At 37.0% G+C, this 19190-nt stretch overlaps 1 protein-coding gene across 2 annotated transcripts in view; it reads right to left on the bottom strand.

The window, feature by feature from the left end:
* eIF3a (eukaryotic translation initiation factor 3 subunit a) overlaps positions 1-19190 on the bottom strand; it is a 378310-nt gene that overhangs the window by 345372 nt on the left and 13748 nt on the right. For both annotated transcript variants that reach the window (XM_090393079.1, XM_090393080.1), the window contains exon 2: positions 4045-4235. In XM_090393079.1, the coding sequence (XP_090249205.1) occupies positions 4045-4235 (191 nt within the window). The remainder of the gene's footprint in view (positions 1-4044; positions 4236-19190) is intronic.

Below are 19190 nucleotides of genomic sequence, written 5' to 3'. Positions count from 1 at the left end.
TCTGGTGTGAAGTCAGCAGCTTCTATATACCAGTGGCATAGCCATGGTACTTCACAAGCAAACTTTGTTTGCTTACACTTGGATAAGATTAAACAATATACTGTATTTTTCCATGTATAAGACGATACTTTTTTCTAAATTTTAGACCAAAAATTGGGGGTCGTCTTATACACGGGGGGGTAACCAGTTGAGAGACCCACAGTTGCCATGGCGAAATTGCCAGTACCTTGTCTCTGCAAACAGGCTTCCACCAATCACTAGACTTTGTTAACTCTGTCAATTGATGTCATTAACAGCTGATTCTGAATAAACCAATCAAAACTTTGAAAGCATTCATACATCTGCAACTCGTTGGCGAGGTAAGTTAATGCATAAACAAGATTTTGAGCACTAGCCCATAAAAATGTCCAAAAATAAAAAACGATGAAGAAAATGATATGCCTGGAACTGAGAATAATGCATAATGTCTTAGTATGTATCTTAAAAATATTACCTATTTACTAAATACACTTTGAATATTTAAAAAAAATATCAAACGTGTTCTGTTTTATGTTTATAATATTGATTTCTTAATTTTGGGTTCGAAAAAGGGGTTCATCTTATACACAGAAAAATATGGCAATTTCTTGTTAAATATAATTTATTAAGTTTCTTGAAAGATGTTGGAAATTTTTTTACCTTATCTTGGTTAGACTATAATAAATTTAGTTTAATCCTTTATCCAAGTGTAAGCAAACAAAGTTTGCCCCTGAAGTACCTTCAGGACTTCGGCAACTGATGGTAAAAGTGGACCAAGCTCTCATCACTCCTTGTCTTAGCAATTCCCATAATGCAAAGCACATCTCCTTGCAGAGATGTATAATGCTATACATCCCTTAATGCATAGCATTATACATGTCTGCAAGGAGATGTGCTTTGCATTATGGGAAATACTAAGACAAGGAGTGATGAGAGCTTGGTCCACCTTTACCACGAGTTGCCTTGGTCCTGAAGATTCTTGAGGCGCAAACTTTGTTTGCTTAGACTTAGATAAAGGATTAAACTAAATTTATTATAGTCTAACCAAGCAGGAAAAAACTTCCAACATCTTTCTTTAAATCCAGAGTAATTTAATAATACGGTGAGACACCTTTTGGCAACTCGTATAGGTAAATATGACTTCTCCGTTGCTTCCACCACCTCTGGGTCTGGCTCCAACTAACAAGACCTCAATAAAGGTCGAAACTGGTCTGGGTAGTGGTCCTTACCTTAATGCATAGCATTATACATGTCTACAAGGAGATATGCTTTGCATTATGGGAGATACTAAGACAAGGAGTGATGAGAGCTTGGTCCACCTTGACCACGAGTTGCCTCAGTCCTGAATATACTTCAGGCACAAACTTTGTTTGCTTACGCTTGGATAAAGGATTCAACTAAATTTATTAAGTTTTTTGTCGGTTAAAAATTTAATTCTTATTAGGAAAATGTGATATGATGTGATATGAAAGAAATATAAGTTACTTGTCTGAAGTTACTGAATGGATTTTATAGAACATATGCAGAAGAAACTTTGCAATATGAAATGAAGGGACAAATGAAGCGGACTATGTACGATGAAGTATGTAGTTAGCAAGAATGTGTGGAGTAGATTTTTTTCTCTTTCTCTTGGAGGGTGATCAGTAAGTGGAATGGGTTGTCAGAGGTGGTCATGAGTGCTGTCAGTGAAGGAGAGATATGCTATGTATTGCATGAATAACATTACTGTGCGCCTATCCCAAGAAATCTGTGTGCTCCATGGAGATGATACTCTTATAATATGTTCCAAATTCTGAAACAAAGAAAGAATATTAGAAAAGCCTTGAGGTTAAATGAAAACAGACTTCTCTGATTTTCTTTTTTTTTTTTTAAATTACATAGATATAACTGTGACAACTCCTGCCTTTTATTAACAATATTTTAAAATTTTGTTATTTTGATTAGCAATGTTTCAATGCATCTCTTTTAACCCTTTGAAAATTACTTTAATTAATAACTTGCCTGCCAGTCCGCCATCTCACTTGCTATCTGGAGCTTCCACTATGCAATCAATAGACTGTAGCTGTGAAAACTACTGTTGCTTGGAAGTATGCGAGTGTAAATGATTAATGATTTTTAACAGCTAGTGAGAGTCCATCATCACACTTACTGGATGTTTAAAGGATCTTTAGGTCATGATTTCTGGATTATATAAACTTTACCTATCTTAACCTTTTGTGAGAGGGACTGTAAAAAAGAAGCTCTATTGTATTAGTATCTTTAAAAAATCCGAGAGCATTACTGTCAGTCAATTCTTTGTGTAAAGTCTTTTTCACTGTATGAAATGCTGCATACAAAAGAAAGCTTCAAAGTAAAATTAAATTACTTTCTTATGTAATTTTATTATTACATATAGCTATTTCCATGTTCAAAGAAATAACTATATCATATTTCTAATGTTGTCTTTACAGTCGACTCTTACAGAAAAGCACTCAGCCTTAGCATTATAAAATATGAGAAATTTATCAGACATGATCTCCCTTTAAGTAACACCATGTTGTTCTTAGCAAAGTATAGTTTGTCTGTCAAACTATTCCTATATGCGAGTTCTAACCAACTTCTCTAAAATTTTCAACACTCCAGAGATACTGTAGATCAGTAGTTCGACATCAGTTTTTTCACAACAGGACCATACATTGTTTCCATTCCTGCAGAATCTTTCCTGACCTGAGACTCAAATTACACAAACATGTCAAGTGCTTAACTAGTTTGGCTGAACATTCCAATCATATGTGTAGATATCCCTACTGCTGAATTCTCATCTTGGTCTTGCAGCAGCTCTAGAACCTGCTTCTCGTGAGTATGTAACACAGCTCACATTGCTACCACTACAGTGAATGTAGAAATATGAGCCATGTTACATACTCCTGGTTGATAGATCTTAGCAAAGCAAGTAATCATTATCTGAACAACTCATCTGCTTCTGACATAAAGGTACCATCTACAGTGTGAAAAGTTATTCTTCTACATTCATTCTTTCTTTTACTTGCAGCATAATGATAAAATTCTTTTGCCTTTAATCTGCATAGTCAATTTCTTTTCATATTTTCAGTTAGCTTTCCATAGAATACTGTTCACTTTTTTTTTAACTTGAGCTTCATATGTTTCATAACTCCTTACTCTCGCAATATTTCTTCCAGATCATCTTCTTATGGATTTCTTGCTAATAAAGCTGCATATTCATTTCATTTCCACCCTACTTGTTCATCAAACTATGGACACATTCAGATACTGCATAATTTAAGCATCTTTTCAAAGCTTCCATTAACTTATGATATCCTTCCTATTCAGGAACTGATATGGATTTAACTAATATTCTCCTGGTTGTCATAATTTCAACCTTTGTAGTTCAGAATGTAACTTTACCTAACTGACACATCCATATTCTTTACTACTTCCAAGTTGGTGCAACATGATCACTGTCGCCAACTGGTGGCAAATAGTCACAACCTTTACCTGACCTTTTCTGATGCTACAATCAAATCTAATACTCTGACCTCAAGTTACTTCCATGCTGCTTGAGAAAGTTGTCTTGCATGTTTTCTTTGCTACTTAATCCATGTTCAGATTTCTTTCCATTTATTTGAGATCTCCTATAACATTGTTTATTCCAATCCTAATAGAATTATTTTTCTTTGCTAACTTCAGGATGACAATGATTTAAAGAACAGAATACAAATTCTGGAAAAATTCTAATATCTCAATATCCCTATACTCTCTCAAATTATTCTCCCATAATTAATGTCAGATGTGCATTATTTAATCATTTTAATATCACTATTCTTGCATATATTTCCAGAAAATCCTGATCTTAATCACTCCCTGATCTATGCTTGCTGTTTTGGTTCTACATTTAAATACTACTAATGGTGATTTATATAAAATACCCGAAACTAACTTTTTAATACCATTTTAACAGGCTTAACCTATGTATATATATATTAAACAAATAACAGAGAGAGAGAGAGCATAATTAAATAATATTACCTGCTGGCAAATATTTCTATACTGAAACAGTCCCTCCTTTGCAATATGACTCTTCTTGAGCTCTACACAGAGCTCAAGATACTTTATCATAATAGGTTCATGGATCTTCTGCCAGGTACGATGTTTTCTACTTTTAATAACATCATAGAGAGCATCTAAAGCTCTCTGTTTCTTTCCGACATCAATAAATTCTGAAATGAAATGAAAACCAAATGAAAAAGATAAAAAATAGTAATTTTTGTTATTGTCATCTAAATATTCTCATCTAGTGATAATAAAATATATTGAAGCTGCAAGATATTGCAACATCAGAAAATTTCTAAATCTCCTAGTTCTGATGGTATCTCTCCATTTGTCTCTATAATCTATTATACATAAGGTACTTGTCCCAACATGTGGAAGTAATCTCATATCCAGTTATTTTACTATTTTACAATCCCAAACCAGCCCATTCTTAGAATACTGCTCATATATTTGGGACAAAGCACCTAAAAACTTCTCTAAAAATTCTTAACACTGTCCACATGAGAGCTATTTGAATCAGACAATTCCTCTCTTATAAATTCCCTTCAATCATTATCTCACAGATGCAGTTTTTCAGCTCTGTGTCTATTCTGAAGATAAATCAATGGTGATTGCTTCACTGAGCTGGCAACCATCATTCCTCCACTTTCTGACGCACTTGTTAATACAAGAGCAGAGGTTGCTCAGTATCTCTTTACTGTGTGCAAACACACAGAACCATCTTTTCTTCCTCCTCTTTCATTCTATCTACTTCTGTCCTGTGGACCAGCCTACTGCAAGAAGTATTTACAAAAAGCCACAACCAGCAACTCTTCAAAAAAATAACTTCTGTCTCCTCATCTTCACTCCAGATACAGTACTGATATGCTTATAGGTCTTTTGACCTCTGATGTATGGAATCAATATATAAAAAAATGTAAAATCTTCCTAAAAGCATTCTAAAAGGTAATAGCTTTCTTGCTGAGAGGCATTTCTAAATCTCTCTAAAAATAACCACCATCAACAAATATAACCAGCATATAAAAAAAGCATTTGGCTTATACACTTCGCAATATTGCTATCACATCATTTCACTATATATTACATAGCTTCCACATTCAGCTGTCAATTCCAGTTTATTATCTAAAAACGTTAAATTTTGCTACAGAATGTAAAACTTGCAACTGACTACAAGAAAGATCTGAAAAGGTTTTTTAAGATAATAGGTCTCTCTTTTGGTTTCACAATTTTTGTATTCACCATCCTGAAATTTAATTACAGCATTGTTAATTTAATCATAATTATTCATAATTGCACTTGTAGCTCTGGCCTCTGCACTTGCTAAAAGTAATGCCATTCATTTATAATATGATCAATTACCAAATTGGCTATATTTTTCTGGAATGGTTTTCTACTGGAATGAAAGTTAAAAATTGTTCAATGGGATGGCCAACATGAGGAGAAGCATATCCTATAATAACAGTTAACTGAACAACACATGACAGATCAGGTGTACAATCAACTTCTTTTAAATCTTCAAAAATAGCTTTTCTTACTTTTTTAGCCAGTAAATCAATCAATTTTATCACATATTGTTTTAGATAAATATGGCTTTCCTGACTTAGAATTCCCATAACAATATGATCAGCAAGAAATCTTTGATGTTGAAATGTAATAGCCACAAAACTGGCACTAAACAAAACATTAGCTCTCTGGTTATTCCCCATTTTTCCCTAAGTAAACAACATCCAATTTGATGATAATGCATACATACATAATTTGATTCCAAGAATTAGCTTCAAATAATAAGAATTAACATTGTTCATAATTTAATGATTCCAAAAATAGGAATGCTGTAAAAACAACGAATTTATTGCAATATGCAACAGCATGTTGCAAGAGAAATAATTGAAATTACTTTATAATAAAAACAATGCTTTTCATTCTTTTTCATCCTTGGAAGTTGAATAAAAGTATGGTTAGTAGGGATTCGCTCTCCAAGCACAAAATCTAGTAGGAACTAGATCTTTTGTTGGAGAGCTGTGAATGAGTGGAATGGGTTGCCAGAGTCAGTTGCGAGTGCTTTGTCTGTTAATGGGTCCAAGGACAGGTATGATAGATTGTATGGATAGTTTGGGTCCCCCACAATGAGTCTTCAGATTCCATGGAGATGCCCCGTACAATAATTATTATTATGATGATGATTATTATTATTCATAGGATGTGCTAAACCATGATTTGGCCGATGCACCAAATATTCGGCTGAAGCATAATGAATTAAATTTTATAAACAAATCTTTTTAGGAAATAATACACTCATTAAAAACTGATAAAAAATTTTAATAAGTATATTTATTTATTCAAAATATTTGTTTATAAAATTTAATTCAACATGCTTCAGTCGAATATTCAGTGTTCCAAGTAAAAAATATGTGTAATAATACTTCACCTAACTAAGTAACCACATGAAAATAAAAAGAATAATCCTTGTTTCATAGCCAAATCTCTCTCTCTCTCTCTCTATATATATATATATATATATATATATATACAAGATACGAATGCTGCACAGGCATGCAGTTGCTTTAGCTTGCACTACTCAAGAAACTTTCCAAGTTTCTCCAGATAAAATTTATGTGTTTAAGGAGGATATATTATGGTTGTCGAGCATGTGCACTATAATCCTCTCTCTGATGTTAGTACAGGCACCATCCCACAGTGCTATGTCCATTTAAAACCAGCATTAAAAGTATAAAGGTGGTAACTGCAATATGAGATCATCAATATCATCCTGTGAGATATCTGCTTCTGGTGGTAAGTAGATGCAGAATACTGTAATAAGATGTCAGTCTCAATAGATCACAGTATGGGGTTGCTCTTCTAAGCATGATACCCATACCAGTACCTAGGTCATCTGCAAATGATTTGGTGCCGACATGTCATATCTGAATGGTGCAGCGTACAAATCAGAGCCATATAATCTCAATGGCTGCCTTGATGTTTCTGTTCTAGTGGCTCACTACCAGAGCAATCGCACCATAACAATACAAAAGCAACTCCAGCTAGTGTTGCCTTTCAATGTGCGTGACACGAATGGTATCGTTGCAGTGGCTAGACAGGATTCTGACTTATAGGAGTTCAAGTCATAATCCAACAGATGGTAGCTTTGTGCCATTCGTCCCTTGACCAAGCACATGCCAAGTGTCTGAACCTGTGGTTCCTATCATACTGAGCAGAATTACTATCACAACAACAAGTCATCATTATAGACACTAGGTACTGGCTAACAGGCATTTAGCTAACATCCCGCATTAAGAAACTAAAGATGTTCAATTCTTAACATGTGGTACATGAACCTAAAGGTATCCAAGTTCATGCATTTACCAAAATATGACTATTAACCATACCTGCCAATATTTATTGTGAATTTAACAGACCTGTATTATTAAGATTATTGCCAAATTTTCATACATCGCAATAGATGAGTGAGGAGTAGCCATTGATTTGGCCATTTGAACTTGCACCTTCCTGTTTCTTTTATAGTCTGCCAAGCACATGACTATGATTCTTTTTCTCACCTAGCTTACTCTAACTTACATACTAACTTATTCCTAATAGTTATGCTCCCACCTACTCCTAAGCAAGAATCATATTTTCATTTTATGTATAATTTTAGAGTAAATCATTCGTGGCAGGTTATGGGATTAGATAACAAACTGGTAAGTTGGATAGTTGATTGGCTGTCAGACAAGTATAAGCAGGTTGTATATGAAGGAGTTGTATTGTAATGATGTGATGTTTTTTTTTTTTTTGTATTATTCTTTATTATTTAGTATCTTGTATCTTTAGTATATAACGTTTCTATATATCTCTTTATATCGTTTAATTCTTTTTCCTTTCTCTATCTTGGATATACTCCTACCTTCCGAAATCTATATTCCTTTTACCTGAGAGCAATGGAAATATTTATTTACATTTTCGACTGTGCCATTCATGCCTCGATATGGTGCAAGAAATATAGCACTTCCAGTAGGTTACTAAATCTTTCACAACAAAAATCACTTTATCATCCCCAAGTTATCAATTTGCTTTGCAGTCTTGGCCCTTTACTCACTTACTATTTATACCAACGCTTCCCACTTAGGTTCGATTTTTATTTAGGATCAATGCATTGCAATTAAAAATAAGATCAGGCAAAAACTTCGCTTAAATGCAACATGGGATTTAATAGTCAACAAATAGGCATATATTTTATACTAGAAGACAGGGGATGATCCTCTGTAATGCTCAAAAAAAAGTCTAAAACAAACATGCATATATCTCTACTTCAATTAATAACAGGCACACATCATGTTATCTGTCTAGCTTAAAGAAATATCATTAACAAAACTTCTTGAAACCTGAATATATCTCTACTTCAATTAATACAAGGCACACGTTATCTATCTAGCTTAAAGAAATATAATTAACAAAACTTCTTAATACCTGAATATATATATATATCTCTACTTCAATTACAACAAGGCACACATCATGTTATCTATCAAGCTTAAAGAAATATCAACAAAACTTCCCACTACCTGAATATGTATCTCTACTTCAATTACTACAAGGCACACATCATGTTATCTATCTAGCTTAAAAAAATATCATCAACAAAACTTCCCACTACCTGAATATATATCTCTACTTCAAATAATACACGGCACACATCATGTTATCTATCTAGCTTAAAGACAACAAAATCTTCAACAAAACTTCTCAATATTTGAATAATCAGCGTTCAGGACATGTTATTACAATCAATATAACATTTTGTAAAGTTAGTTGGGAAAAACCATACATGATTATATACCGGTGTTAGATTAAATCATAACCCAAAACATTTCCTAGGAATTAGCTATACTCATTCTTAGATGCAATTATCAATTTCCAGACAGAACAAGTCTCTAAAGATACTCAGGCTATTAATGTCCCTCTTACATGAATTTCTCAGTTCATTAACCTATCTTTACAACGTCACACAGTCTAAATAAAACTATATTTTAACTCACATGGGCTGTCTTCTGTTAGGTTGCATTCTCCAACTCCATCCGCTGGCAGCAACTTCCTATGTTCCCTTTTCTTCGTGTCGGGTTTTGGATATTTCTTCTTTCAGGTCCTTGGGTTACCAGCAATTCATCAGGTTGGCTCGCAGGATGTGGGTGACGATTCATCAGCGTGTTAACACACTGGCTAAGGGTCGCGAATTGTCAGGGCCTTCACGGACTTAGATAAGTGGAATGGCTCACAGACAAGTTCGGCTGCTCCTCGGCTGTTCGTCCCCTTGGTCATCTACGCTTCTGGGCTAATGATGGCTTGCGGCATTTTTCTCCCTCTAACCACCGGCTTCCTCCTCGACACGTCAGGGCTTCACTCTAAGGTTTTCTCTCACACTGTCTCTTCGTATGCTCATTTCTCCTCTCTGTAAAAGCTCCTCAATCTCTAGAAGTCCCATCTTATATTCCATCCGTTCCGAAACCCTGGGTTCAGTTTTCTAAACCCCGTGCACTTATGCGAACCCCTTACGTTATCATACGATTCCTGGTTCTGGAACTTTTGACAAGCCCTTTCTTCTCCATCTTCGTGTTCTAATCTGATTAAGTCGGCCAGCGGAACATTCGTTTGAATCTTGCCGCCCCCTCTTTGCATTGACCTTGAGGTCACTTAGGGTTGAAGTTGTAAACAAAATTTCAAACAGCTTTCTGACTGTAGGGCGTTTCCTTTAGCCTTGACAATTTTACATCTTTTGTTTTAAAGAGATAGCTAATTCCCGTTGGGCTGTATACATGCTACATACAATACTAAATATTAAGAGAAAAGACTATTTACAGGTGTTCTGGGTTCTGCCTCTCTGTAAAAACTTGATGCATTCGTTATACAAAATTTATTCTTGCTGCATTGAATTTTTCCCAAAAGAAAAATTATATCATTACCATGTTTGCATAACTGAGCTGAATGTGCACACACACACACACACACACACTCACCAATCCTCCCAAGATGATCATTTTTTCCTAAATCTCTTCATAAGTCTCATCCCAGTAAATAATTTCTCCATGCTCCTGATGCCAGATCTAATCAAGTGCAGGCCAATCCTCTTATACAAGTCTTTTCTACCTATCAAACTCACTCCATGAATCTAAAATCTTGGACATATTTCTTCTACACAGCATGTGCATCAAATTATTTGCTATGAGATACCTTCTTCTTAACTCATCTTAGCAACAGACTAACAATTTTCATATAACACATCACAATTCTCCTTCAAAATGTCTTCTTAATACTTGTACACACACACACACACACACACACACACACACACACACACACACACACACACACAGTACTCCTATGTGGGACTGACATATTTCTGGAAGGAGGATGTCCTAGAAGTTAATTTGAAAAAAAAAAGCGTAGCATCATCACTTCAATACAAATATCATGAAACTAGCATGTCGTGTATAAACTAGATATATTAAGATCAGTATATATTCAACTCTTTTATACTTTGACTCAAGAATTTGTGTATGGAGGAGGACTGTGACTGCATAAAACAATGTTTAACTTTTTTTTGACCGTGATTCACAATAAAAAAATAAAATAAAAAAAACTTTACTTCTCAATCGAGCACCCACTAAGTCCTTATTGTTTTGTCTACTAGTTTGTATGTTTATACCTGAAAAAAATTCCATGCAATTAAGGTGAAGTGTTGCGTTATCAATTAAATAAATGTCATCTTATTCCAGTGTTCTGCCTTATAAACTCTTAGTCACATACTGGCAAAGTCTACATACTTATACACTGGAAAGAAGTCAACAGAGACCATACTGTGAGGAACAAACAGCTATGGTGCCCACCTTAATTAGATAGATGTAGGACCTGCTTTCACAGCAATGACTGCAGCAATCCTATAGGACATACTTTCCAAAAGCATATGACAGTGATCAAGAGGGAATTATAGACCATTCTTCCTGTAGGCATGTGATCAGGTCCTGGACTGTTGTGGAGCAAACATCCCTTGACCTCACATGATGGTCCAGTTCATCCCACAGATGTCCAATGGGATTGAAATCAGGGGTCTGTGGAGGCCACTCAAGTGTGGTGACATTCATGTCCACAAATCACACAGTTACAACAGCAGCATAGATTAAATCATATGATTTAATCGTTACAGTGCACTGTCTTGCTGAAAGAAATAGTCAGTTTCATAGAAAAGCCAAAAAGTAGGAAGCATTGCATTGTCCAGAATGTTCAGATACCTCTCAGAGTTCAATGTTCATGGCACCACAAACAAAGGTCTGAGGCCAAACCAGAAAAAATGTAACCATACCATCACACCACCATCTCCAAATTTCATAGTTAGGGTTATGCACTCTGGTAAGAGACATTCACTGGGCACACCTACACCTGTCCATCTGCTCGGTAGAGGGTGTGGTGCTATTCGTCTTTCATTAACACAGCTTTCCAAGCTTCCACATCCTACTGTGCCAACTCTTTGCACCACTAAAGACGATGCTGCATATTGGTTCAGGTAATATGAAGCTTGCATATTTCAGTGCTACCATGCTGTGAGCATTGGTTCTGAATATTTTTATGTAGATTCATGTTCCAGTCCATGCCCAGAACTCTGCATTCAATGCGTCAGCTGATAAATGGCAGTTTTTACATATTATTCTTCGTAGCAGCCTACGGTCGAGTTTGGTGAGTGTGGTAGGTCATCCAATGTGGGTAGCACTTGCAGTTGACTGCCTGCACTTCTATCTCAGTATCACTGATTATTGACCTGGGATGGCTCAATTTGTCAACAATCTGCTGAACAGATAGACCTGCAACATGGCATCCAATCACAATGCCTCTTTCAAACTCTGTCAGTTCCCTTTTCACAACCATTTCACACAGTTGCAGTGACTTGGGAGAATCATATTCTTCTAATTTATACTGGCTACGAACATGTGACTCATTACATAGCACAATGCACCTTGCCCGTTGGGGGTGTCTGTTGACTTCTCTCCAAGCAGTGTATCTACACACACACACACACACACACATCTAGAATGAAAATGATCACACTCCACATAAGAATAATTCCCCTCCAACAGACACTATATATTATCATTAAGGCAATACTAATTTTACAATTAAAATTTAATCAAAAACATTCAAATATTATTTTTTCCAACATAGATGGTGCCTAATTAGACCTTTAGTTCCTTATATTGTCCATTACAATTTTTTTAAACTAGTCCCGCTATTATACGAAACTGTTGTTTCACATACTAACAAACTATTTTTGTGCTCTGAAGATGCTGGATATAATAACAGCTAAATATCAGCAAATAAGTTAATAAATATTACTTTATCATTCTGTGTTGTCATCAATACCGTGAAAATAAATACAGTTCAAATAGCATGCTATATATATTTAAAATTTTATAAAAATACACCCACTCAATGCAGAAGGGACAGTATACTCTCCAGCACACTATCTGATGTTAACGTGTTAAAGCTACAAAATATATTATTATTAAGAGATCTCAAAGGAGTTAAGGACTCATCAAAGGAAGCCACATACCACACATACCAGCTATCATACTTATTCTTGAATTCATTCACGCTGCTTGCACTCACAACATCCAAAGTCAATCTATTCCAATTATGCACCACCCTATGAGAGAAAAATCTAACTCTCACCCCCCCTTCTTAACAGCATTCATTCTCAGCTTCCAAGAATGCCCTCTTCTCCTTTACCCTATGAGAGAAAAATCTAACTCTCACCCCCCCCCCCCTTCTTAACAGCATTCATTCTCAGCTTCCAAGAATGCCCTCTTCTCCTTTCCCCACCCTCCATAAATTGAAAAATTCCATCAACTGAAATTTTGTATGACCCTTTCAGAAGTTTGTCTCAATCATATCACCCCTCTTTCTCCTGATTGCAAGTGTCCTGCAGTCTATAAATTCTCAATCTGTCTTTATAATCATTATTCTACAATCCTGATATCATTTTTAACACTCTCCTTTGCATTCTCTCCATTCTCATGTGATTCTATCAGAATCACAACAGAAACCAGGATACCAGACCTGTGCCAAATAGTCCAGGTGAAGTCTCATCAAGGCCTTGTAAAGAGACAAAATGACATCCTTATCTTTACATGTGAATGTTCGTTTCAACATTGCAATTATCTTTTGAGTTGTATTTACAATCTTTGCTACATGACCCCTGAGTTTCAACTTCCTATATACTAGCACTCCAAGATCCCTAGCCTCATCAATTTCTTGTAGCATAATCCCCCCAATTTAATACGACACTGGATATCTAATCATGTTAACGTGCATGACTTGACATTTACTGACATCGATTTTCACATGCCCACAATTTCAGTCTATTCAAATCATTCTGCAAGTACTGCATATCAACAGCATTCCTGATTACCCTACCTATCTTTGCATCATCAACAAATAGCTGTATGTTGCTTGTCAAATCCTTCCCAATATCATTAATGTACAGACTGAATAACAGTGAACCAAGCATTGATCCTCGTGGTACCTTAAATATTGCAAACTCACATCCCTTGTATACCACTTTTTGATATCTGTCAATCAGCCATCCTATTATCCAAGCTAATATTCTATAATCCAAACCCACATTCTCCAATTTATGCAACAGTCTACCATGCTGTATGCTGTCAAAAGCCTTAGCAAAATCCAAAAATATCATGGCGTATCCATTCCCCTTGTCTAGTTCAATGGTGACATTGTTAGAGAATGTGAGCAAGTTGCTAAAACATGACCTTCCCTTAATAAACCCATGTTGCTCATTGCAAAACAGAGATTCACTGTCAACTCATTTCTTAATGCGAGCTCTAATTTTTCCAAGATCTTCACCACCACTCCTGAGATACTAATTGGTCGATAGTCGGATACATCAGTCTTTGCACCACCCTTGTGCATTGGAATTACAATACATTCTTTCCATTCCTGCAGAATCTTCCCTGTTCTGAGACTCATAAACCTGACCAAAGGAATAGCTAGTTCAGCTGAACACTAACAGCACATGTGCTTATATCCCATCAGTCCCTATTGCTGAATTCTTATTCAGTTTGTGCAACAGCTCTAATACCTCATCCATATACACCTGGGTTTCTTCATCCAGTGAAATATATGAGATACTCTTTGATATTTATTATATTTCATTTTTAAAAAAATGTTAGCTGTAATCTACTAAACTGATTTCATGGCTGACAAATGGGTCATAACCTGCAGTTTGAAAAACACTGGCATAAAGTATAGAACCAAACATCTAAGATATATATTGATTCATTTTAATGATACAGATGAGAATACAGACTGATAAGGAAATAACTATTTATTAACTTATTGCTGACATTTCACTGGTATTCTATCCAGCATCTTCAGAGCAAAAAAGCCTGTCTCCAACATGTTGATTAATTTTAATCAACATGTAGGACGAACACATAAGCCTTTCTGCATTTGAGGATCTATGATATATAGAAAACAAAGCACATGGATATTTGACTATGCAGACTTATGACAGAATAACAAGCCTTGCACTGTTGGAATTAAGAGCATGGATCAAAGAAAGTAAATATAATACAGAACAAAGATGACCAATGGAATCATCCAGGGATTCCAGCTTACTGCCATATTTTATAGGAAATCAGCCAATGATAAGTGATTGTGCTCACAGTAACACAACATTTTATAAATAAAAATTTGTATTGTGGAAAGCCTCAGTAGCTCAGTGAATAATAAAGTAAGCCCTTTGATTGAAAAGACCTGAATTCAGTGCCGGTTTTATCATTAGGTGAACCTAGGTAATTGCCTAGGGGGCGCTAAGCTTCAGGGCAGGCACCAAATTTTGCTACATAGTTCGGGATTCAGCTACATAGACAATGGATAGGGGCGCCAAAATTTTCTTTGCCTAGGGGTATAAGATACTCTCGGACCGGCCCTGCCTGAATTCAAACACTAGAGATGTGGAGAACCTTTATCAGGACTCTTCAACTGAAGATAAGTCAGCCAGTCTCATATGGAGTTTGTGGGGATTTTCCACCCAGAAAATTCCCAACTCAATATTTATATTCTTTCATGTGCCTAAAATCATAATGGATTCATTAATTGTTGATTGACCAAGTGGATAGCATTCCCACTCTCCAACTAACAGGTGAGTTCAAATGCCACAACAGTATGATTGTTGGTGAATGTCTTAAAGTGATATGATTTTCATACTTGGCAAGAAGTCACTATCCTGTTTATTAGAAGTCTAAACTGGTTTAAAATGTTTTCACGTATAGTCTGTAGGGCAGGGATTCCAGCTTACTGAATAATGAACTGACCTATAGATTCCTACAACAGTTCAAATAGTCCTATAACAATTGAAGAATCCTTTTGATGGGAAGCTAATTCAACAGGTGTAAGTTAGTAAATTAACCACCTTATTTTGATATGTTTTCCTTTATTCATGACTTATTTTCCATGGTATTAACAACAGCACACAATTTTATCAAAGAGATGTATTATTAGCTTATTATTATTATTCAGGCCTCCATGGAGTCAAAAGACTCATCATGGGAGGTCCTTTCTAAGAAACATAAGTCTATCAAGACTCATCGAGGGAGGTCCCTCCTAGGACCCAAAGTCTATCATACCACTCCTTAAATGCATTGACTGTTCTCGCTCTCACCACTCCATCAATCAATGCATTCCATGGTTCAACCAACCTCCATGGAAAGAAACCACTCCTCATCCTCTTTCTCACAGTTTCCATTAGTAACTTCCAAGGATGGCCCCTTGTCATGACTCCTTCCCGCTGTTCAACCAAGTGAAAGAACCCCCCAGTGTCAACCCTGTAACCTCCTCTCAACAGTTCAAAAGTCTCAATCATATCACCCCTCCTCCTTCTATCCACCAAACTCTGCAGTTCACACTCCCTCAGCCGATCCTCATAACTAACATTGTACAGTCCCGACACCATCTTTGTTATCCGCCTTTGTACCCTTTCCACAGTTAATTTATCCCCTTCAAATCCTGGGGACCAGATCTGAGAACAATAGTCTAAGTGTGGCCTGATCAGAGTCTTATACAACGGAATGATAACCATTTTATCTCTGCAGATCAGTGTCCTTCTCATTATTGCAGCAATCCTCTGCGTTACCTTCACTACCTTTGCAATATGTCCCCTAAATTTCTGGTTTCTATCAATCATCAAACCCAGATCTCTTGTCTCTCCTACTTCCTCCAGTTTAACTAATCCCATAAAGTATGCAGCGTCCTATCGATGTGTCCCAAACCTCAAGACCTCACATTCATTTTCCCCACTATCTAGCTTATTCAATTCCTCTTGCAAGGTTACCACATCTGCACTATTACTAATAACCCTTCCCAGCTTTGCATCATCCGCAAACAACCGAATATCCCCTTGCAATCCACGAGCAATGTCATTGATAAAAGGCTAAACAATATAGGTCCCAGTACTGAGCCCTGTGAAATCCCACTTGTAACCTTCTACCTCTTTGATATTGCTCCACCATGCACAACTTTCTGATACCTATCGGACAGCTAATTATAAATCCAATTGACCAATCTGACATCCAGACCCATGTGCTACAACTTGAATATCAGCTTATCATGTGGCACTCTGTCAAATGCCTTTGCTAAGTCTAAGAAATAGGCAGTATATGCCATTCCCTCATCTAATGCTCTTGTAACTTTATCATAAACGGCTAGCATATTGCTAAAACAAGAGTGCCCCTTCACAAATCCATGTTGACTCTCACTCATAACATTACCCTCATCTGCTTAATGCTGTATATGGTCCCTCACTACTTTCTCCACGATCTTACTAACTACTGATGAATCATTATCAAATTGGCCTATAATTAGACACTTCCAGTCTGCTACCACCCTTATGCAATGGCACTATCTTACCTTCCTTCCCTTTCATGGGCACCTTTCCCGCAGCCAGACTTTCATTGAAAAGCCAGGTGAAGGGCACTGTCAGTTCCTTAGCACATTCTCTCAAAACTCATGATGAAATACCATCCAGTCCCACCGCTTTACTAACATCCAGAGTACTCAGTATGTGGAACACACTCTCCTCCTGCGACTCTAAACCTCGAACCTGCTCTATCCCTCTAGTATTCAAATTGACTCCTCCAGGATGAAATACTCCAATAAAGTGTTCATTGAACAATTCCACTATGTCCTCTGTATCAGTCACTCTATTCCCATTTTAATCCCGCAATGTCATTTCTCCTCCTACTGGCCACATAGCTAAAAAATTCCCTAGGATTTTCCTTGAGTCTAAGGGCCAATCTTTTCTCATATTCCAGTTTCGCCTTCCTTACCATACTAGTCACTCTTCTGGCCTGTGTCTTATATTCTTCACACATCTTCTCTTCACCTGTCTCCTTATATCTCTTCCATAGCCTCTTTTTCGCATGTAGCTCCTGTTTAATATTGTTTGTCATCCACTTTACTCCAAATTGTGTCCTCTTCTTCACTCATGGAATACAGCTTACCATTGCTGCTAACAAATATTCCTTCACAATTTCCCAAGCAGTAATGATATCCTGGCCTTCCAATTCCTCCCTCCACAAAACTTCCCCAAGTTGATGTCTAAGACTATTATAATCACCTGCTTTATAATTCCACATATGTTCCCGTCTCTTTGATACTCCTGCATGTCTATTCATTTTCCAAGTCAAAACCATATGGTCACTTTCTCCAAATGGTGGGAGAGATGTCGTCTCAGTAAGTATCAGCTCTTCTGATGCTATAACCAAATCCAAAACTCTTGAACCTCTTGTTCCCTCTGTTACATGTTGCTTAAGACATTTGTCCCTCAAGAATTCTAGAAATTCCATTCCCCTTTTGCTACATGCATCTTCCTCTCTCCAATTTATACTACTGTAGTTAAAATCTCCCATAACAATCGTTCTTCTTGCGCTTGCCATGCTCAACTGTCTCAACATCTCCTGGTCCACACCCTCTGTGCTCCTTGGTCTGTAGCAACACCCCACTAAATATCCTGTCTTGCCCCCCCCCCTCTCCACCTCACACCATATGCTTTCAAAATCATTAGTGTCACAGCCTTCCAAAGCCTCCACTCTTAGAGGACATAGGTCGTCACTTATCATAAGTGGTACTCCACCACCACACTTTCCCTTCCTATCCTGCTGAAAAATGCTGTACCCTGCTACTTTTATTCCTGTTATTATATCATCTTCTGTCAACCATGTCTCTGTGATCCCACTAATCTTTGGCCAGGCTTATGCTATCAGTGCCACCAATTCCTCTCCCTTATTCCGAATACTCCTGGCACTGGTATAAAGCATATAAATGCCATTGTTTCTATACCCAGCATTATCCCCTCTAGACTCCACTGGGCTCAGCGTTACCTGATGTCATCCCCCTTCTCCCAATTACCCATTCCCACAAGAGGCCACCCCTGCTGCCATCCACACTGGAACACACTGACTCGTTCAGAACAGCAATCTCTCCAGATGCCTACGTCCTTCCTCATTCAAATGCAGGCAGTCTCTAGCATACAATTCCTTTCTGCTCTCAAACACACTCCAAGCATCCACATATTTGAATCTGACACATTCTCGCTATTATGCCATTCAATATCACCGCTCTTCTGCTCAGCTCGACATTATCATACCTAGGCAACACACACACTATCTTTCCTCTCTCTGTCTTCTTTCGTACAGCCTCAAGCAAGAATTTCATATCTCTCGCTGCCCTATTTACACCACCACTCAAGTCATTTGTTCCCACCATCACAATCATCTCATCCACCCTTTCACCTCTCTTAATTGCCAGAGCCACACTTTCTATCGTTCCTCCTGGCAAACACTCCTCACACATCCTATCTTGAACACCACGGATCATTGAGTCCCCATACATTACACCTCTTACCACCATATTCCTCGATTGCTCACATGCATCCTTCACTCTCTCTCTCTTGTAACAGTTTCTCTCTGTGCTCCCCTACTTACCTGCCTTCCTGACATCACTTATCTCTAGTCCCTATGCTCCCTTGCATTTCTCTCATTCCTTCTTTCCTGCTGTTTCCATTC

Source organism: Typopeltis vanoorti, chromosome 5, assembly GCF_054136105.1.
Source record: "Typopeltis vanoorti isolate ZY-2024b chromosome 5, IOZ_Tvanoo_1.0, whole genome shotgun sequence".
NCBI classification, from domain to species: Eukaryota; Metazoa; Arthropoda; class Arachnida; order Uropygi; family Thelyphonidae; genus Typopeltis; species Typopeltis vanoorti.
Note: the sequence above shows the minus strand (reverse complement) of the source record. Positions and strands in the feature narration are given on the sequence as shown.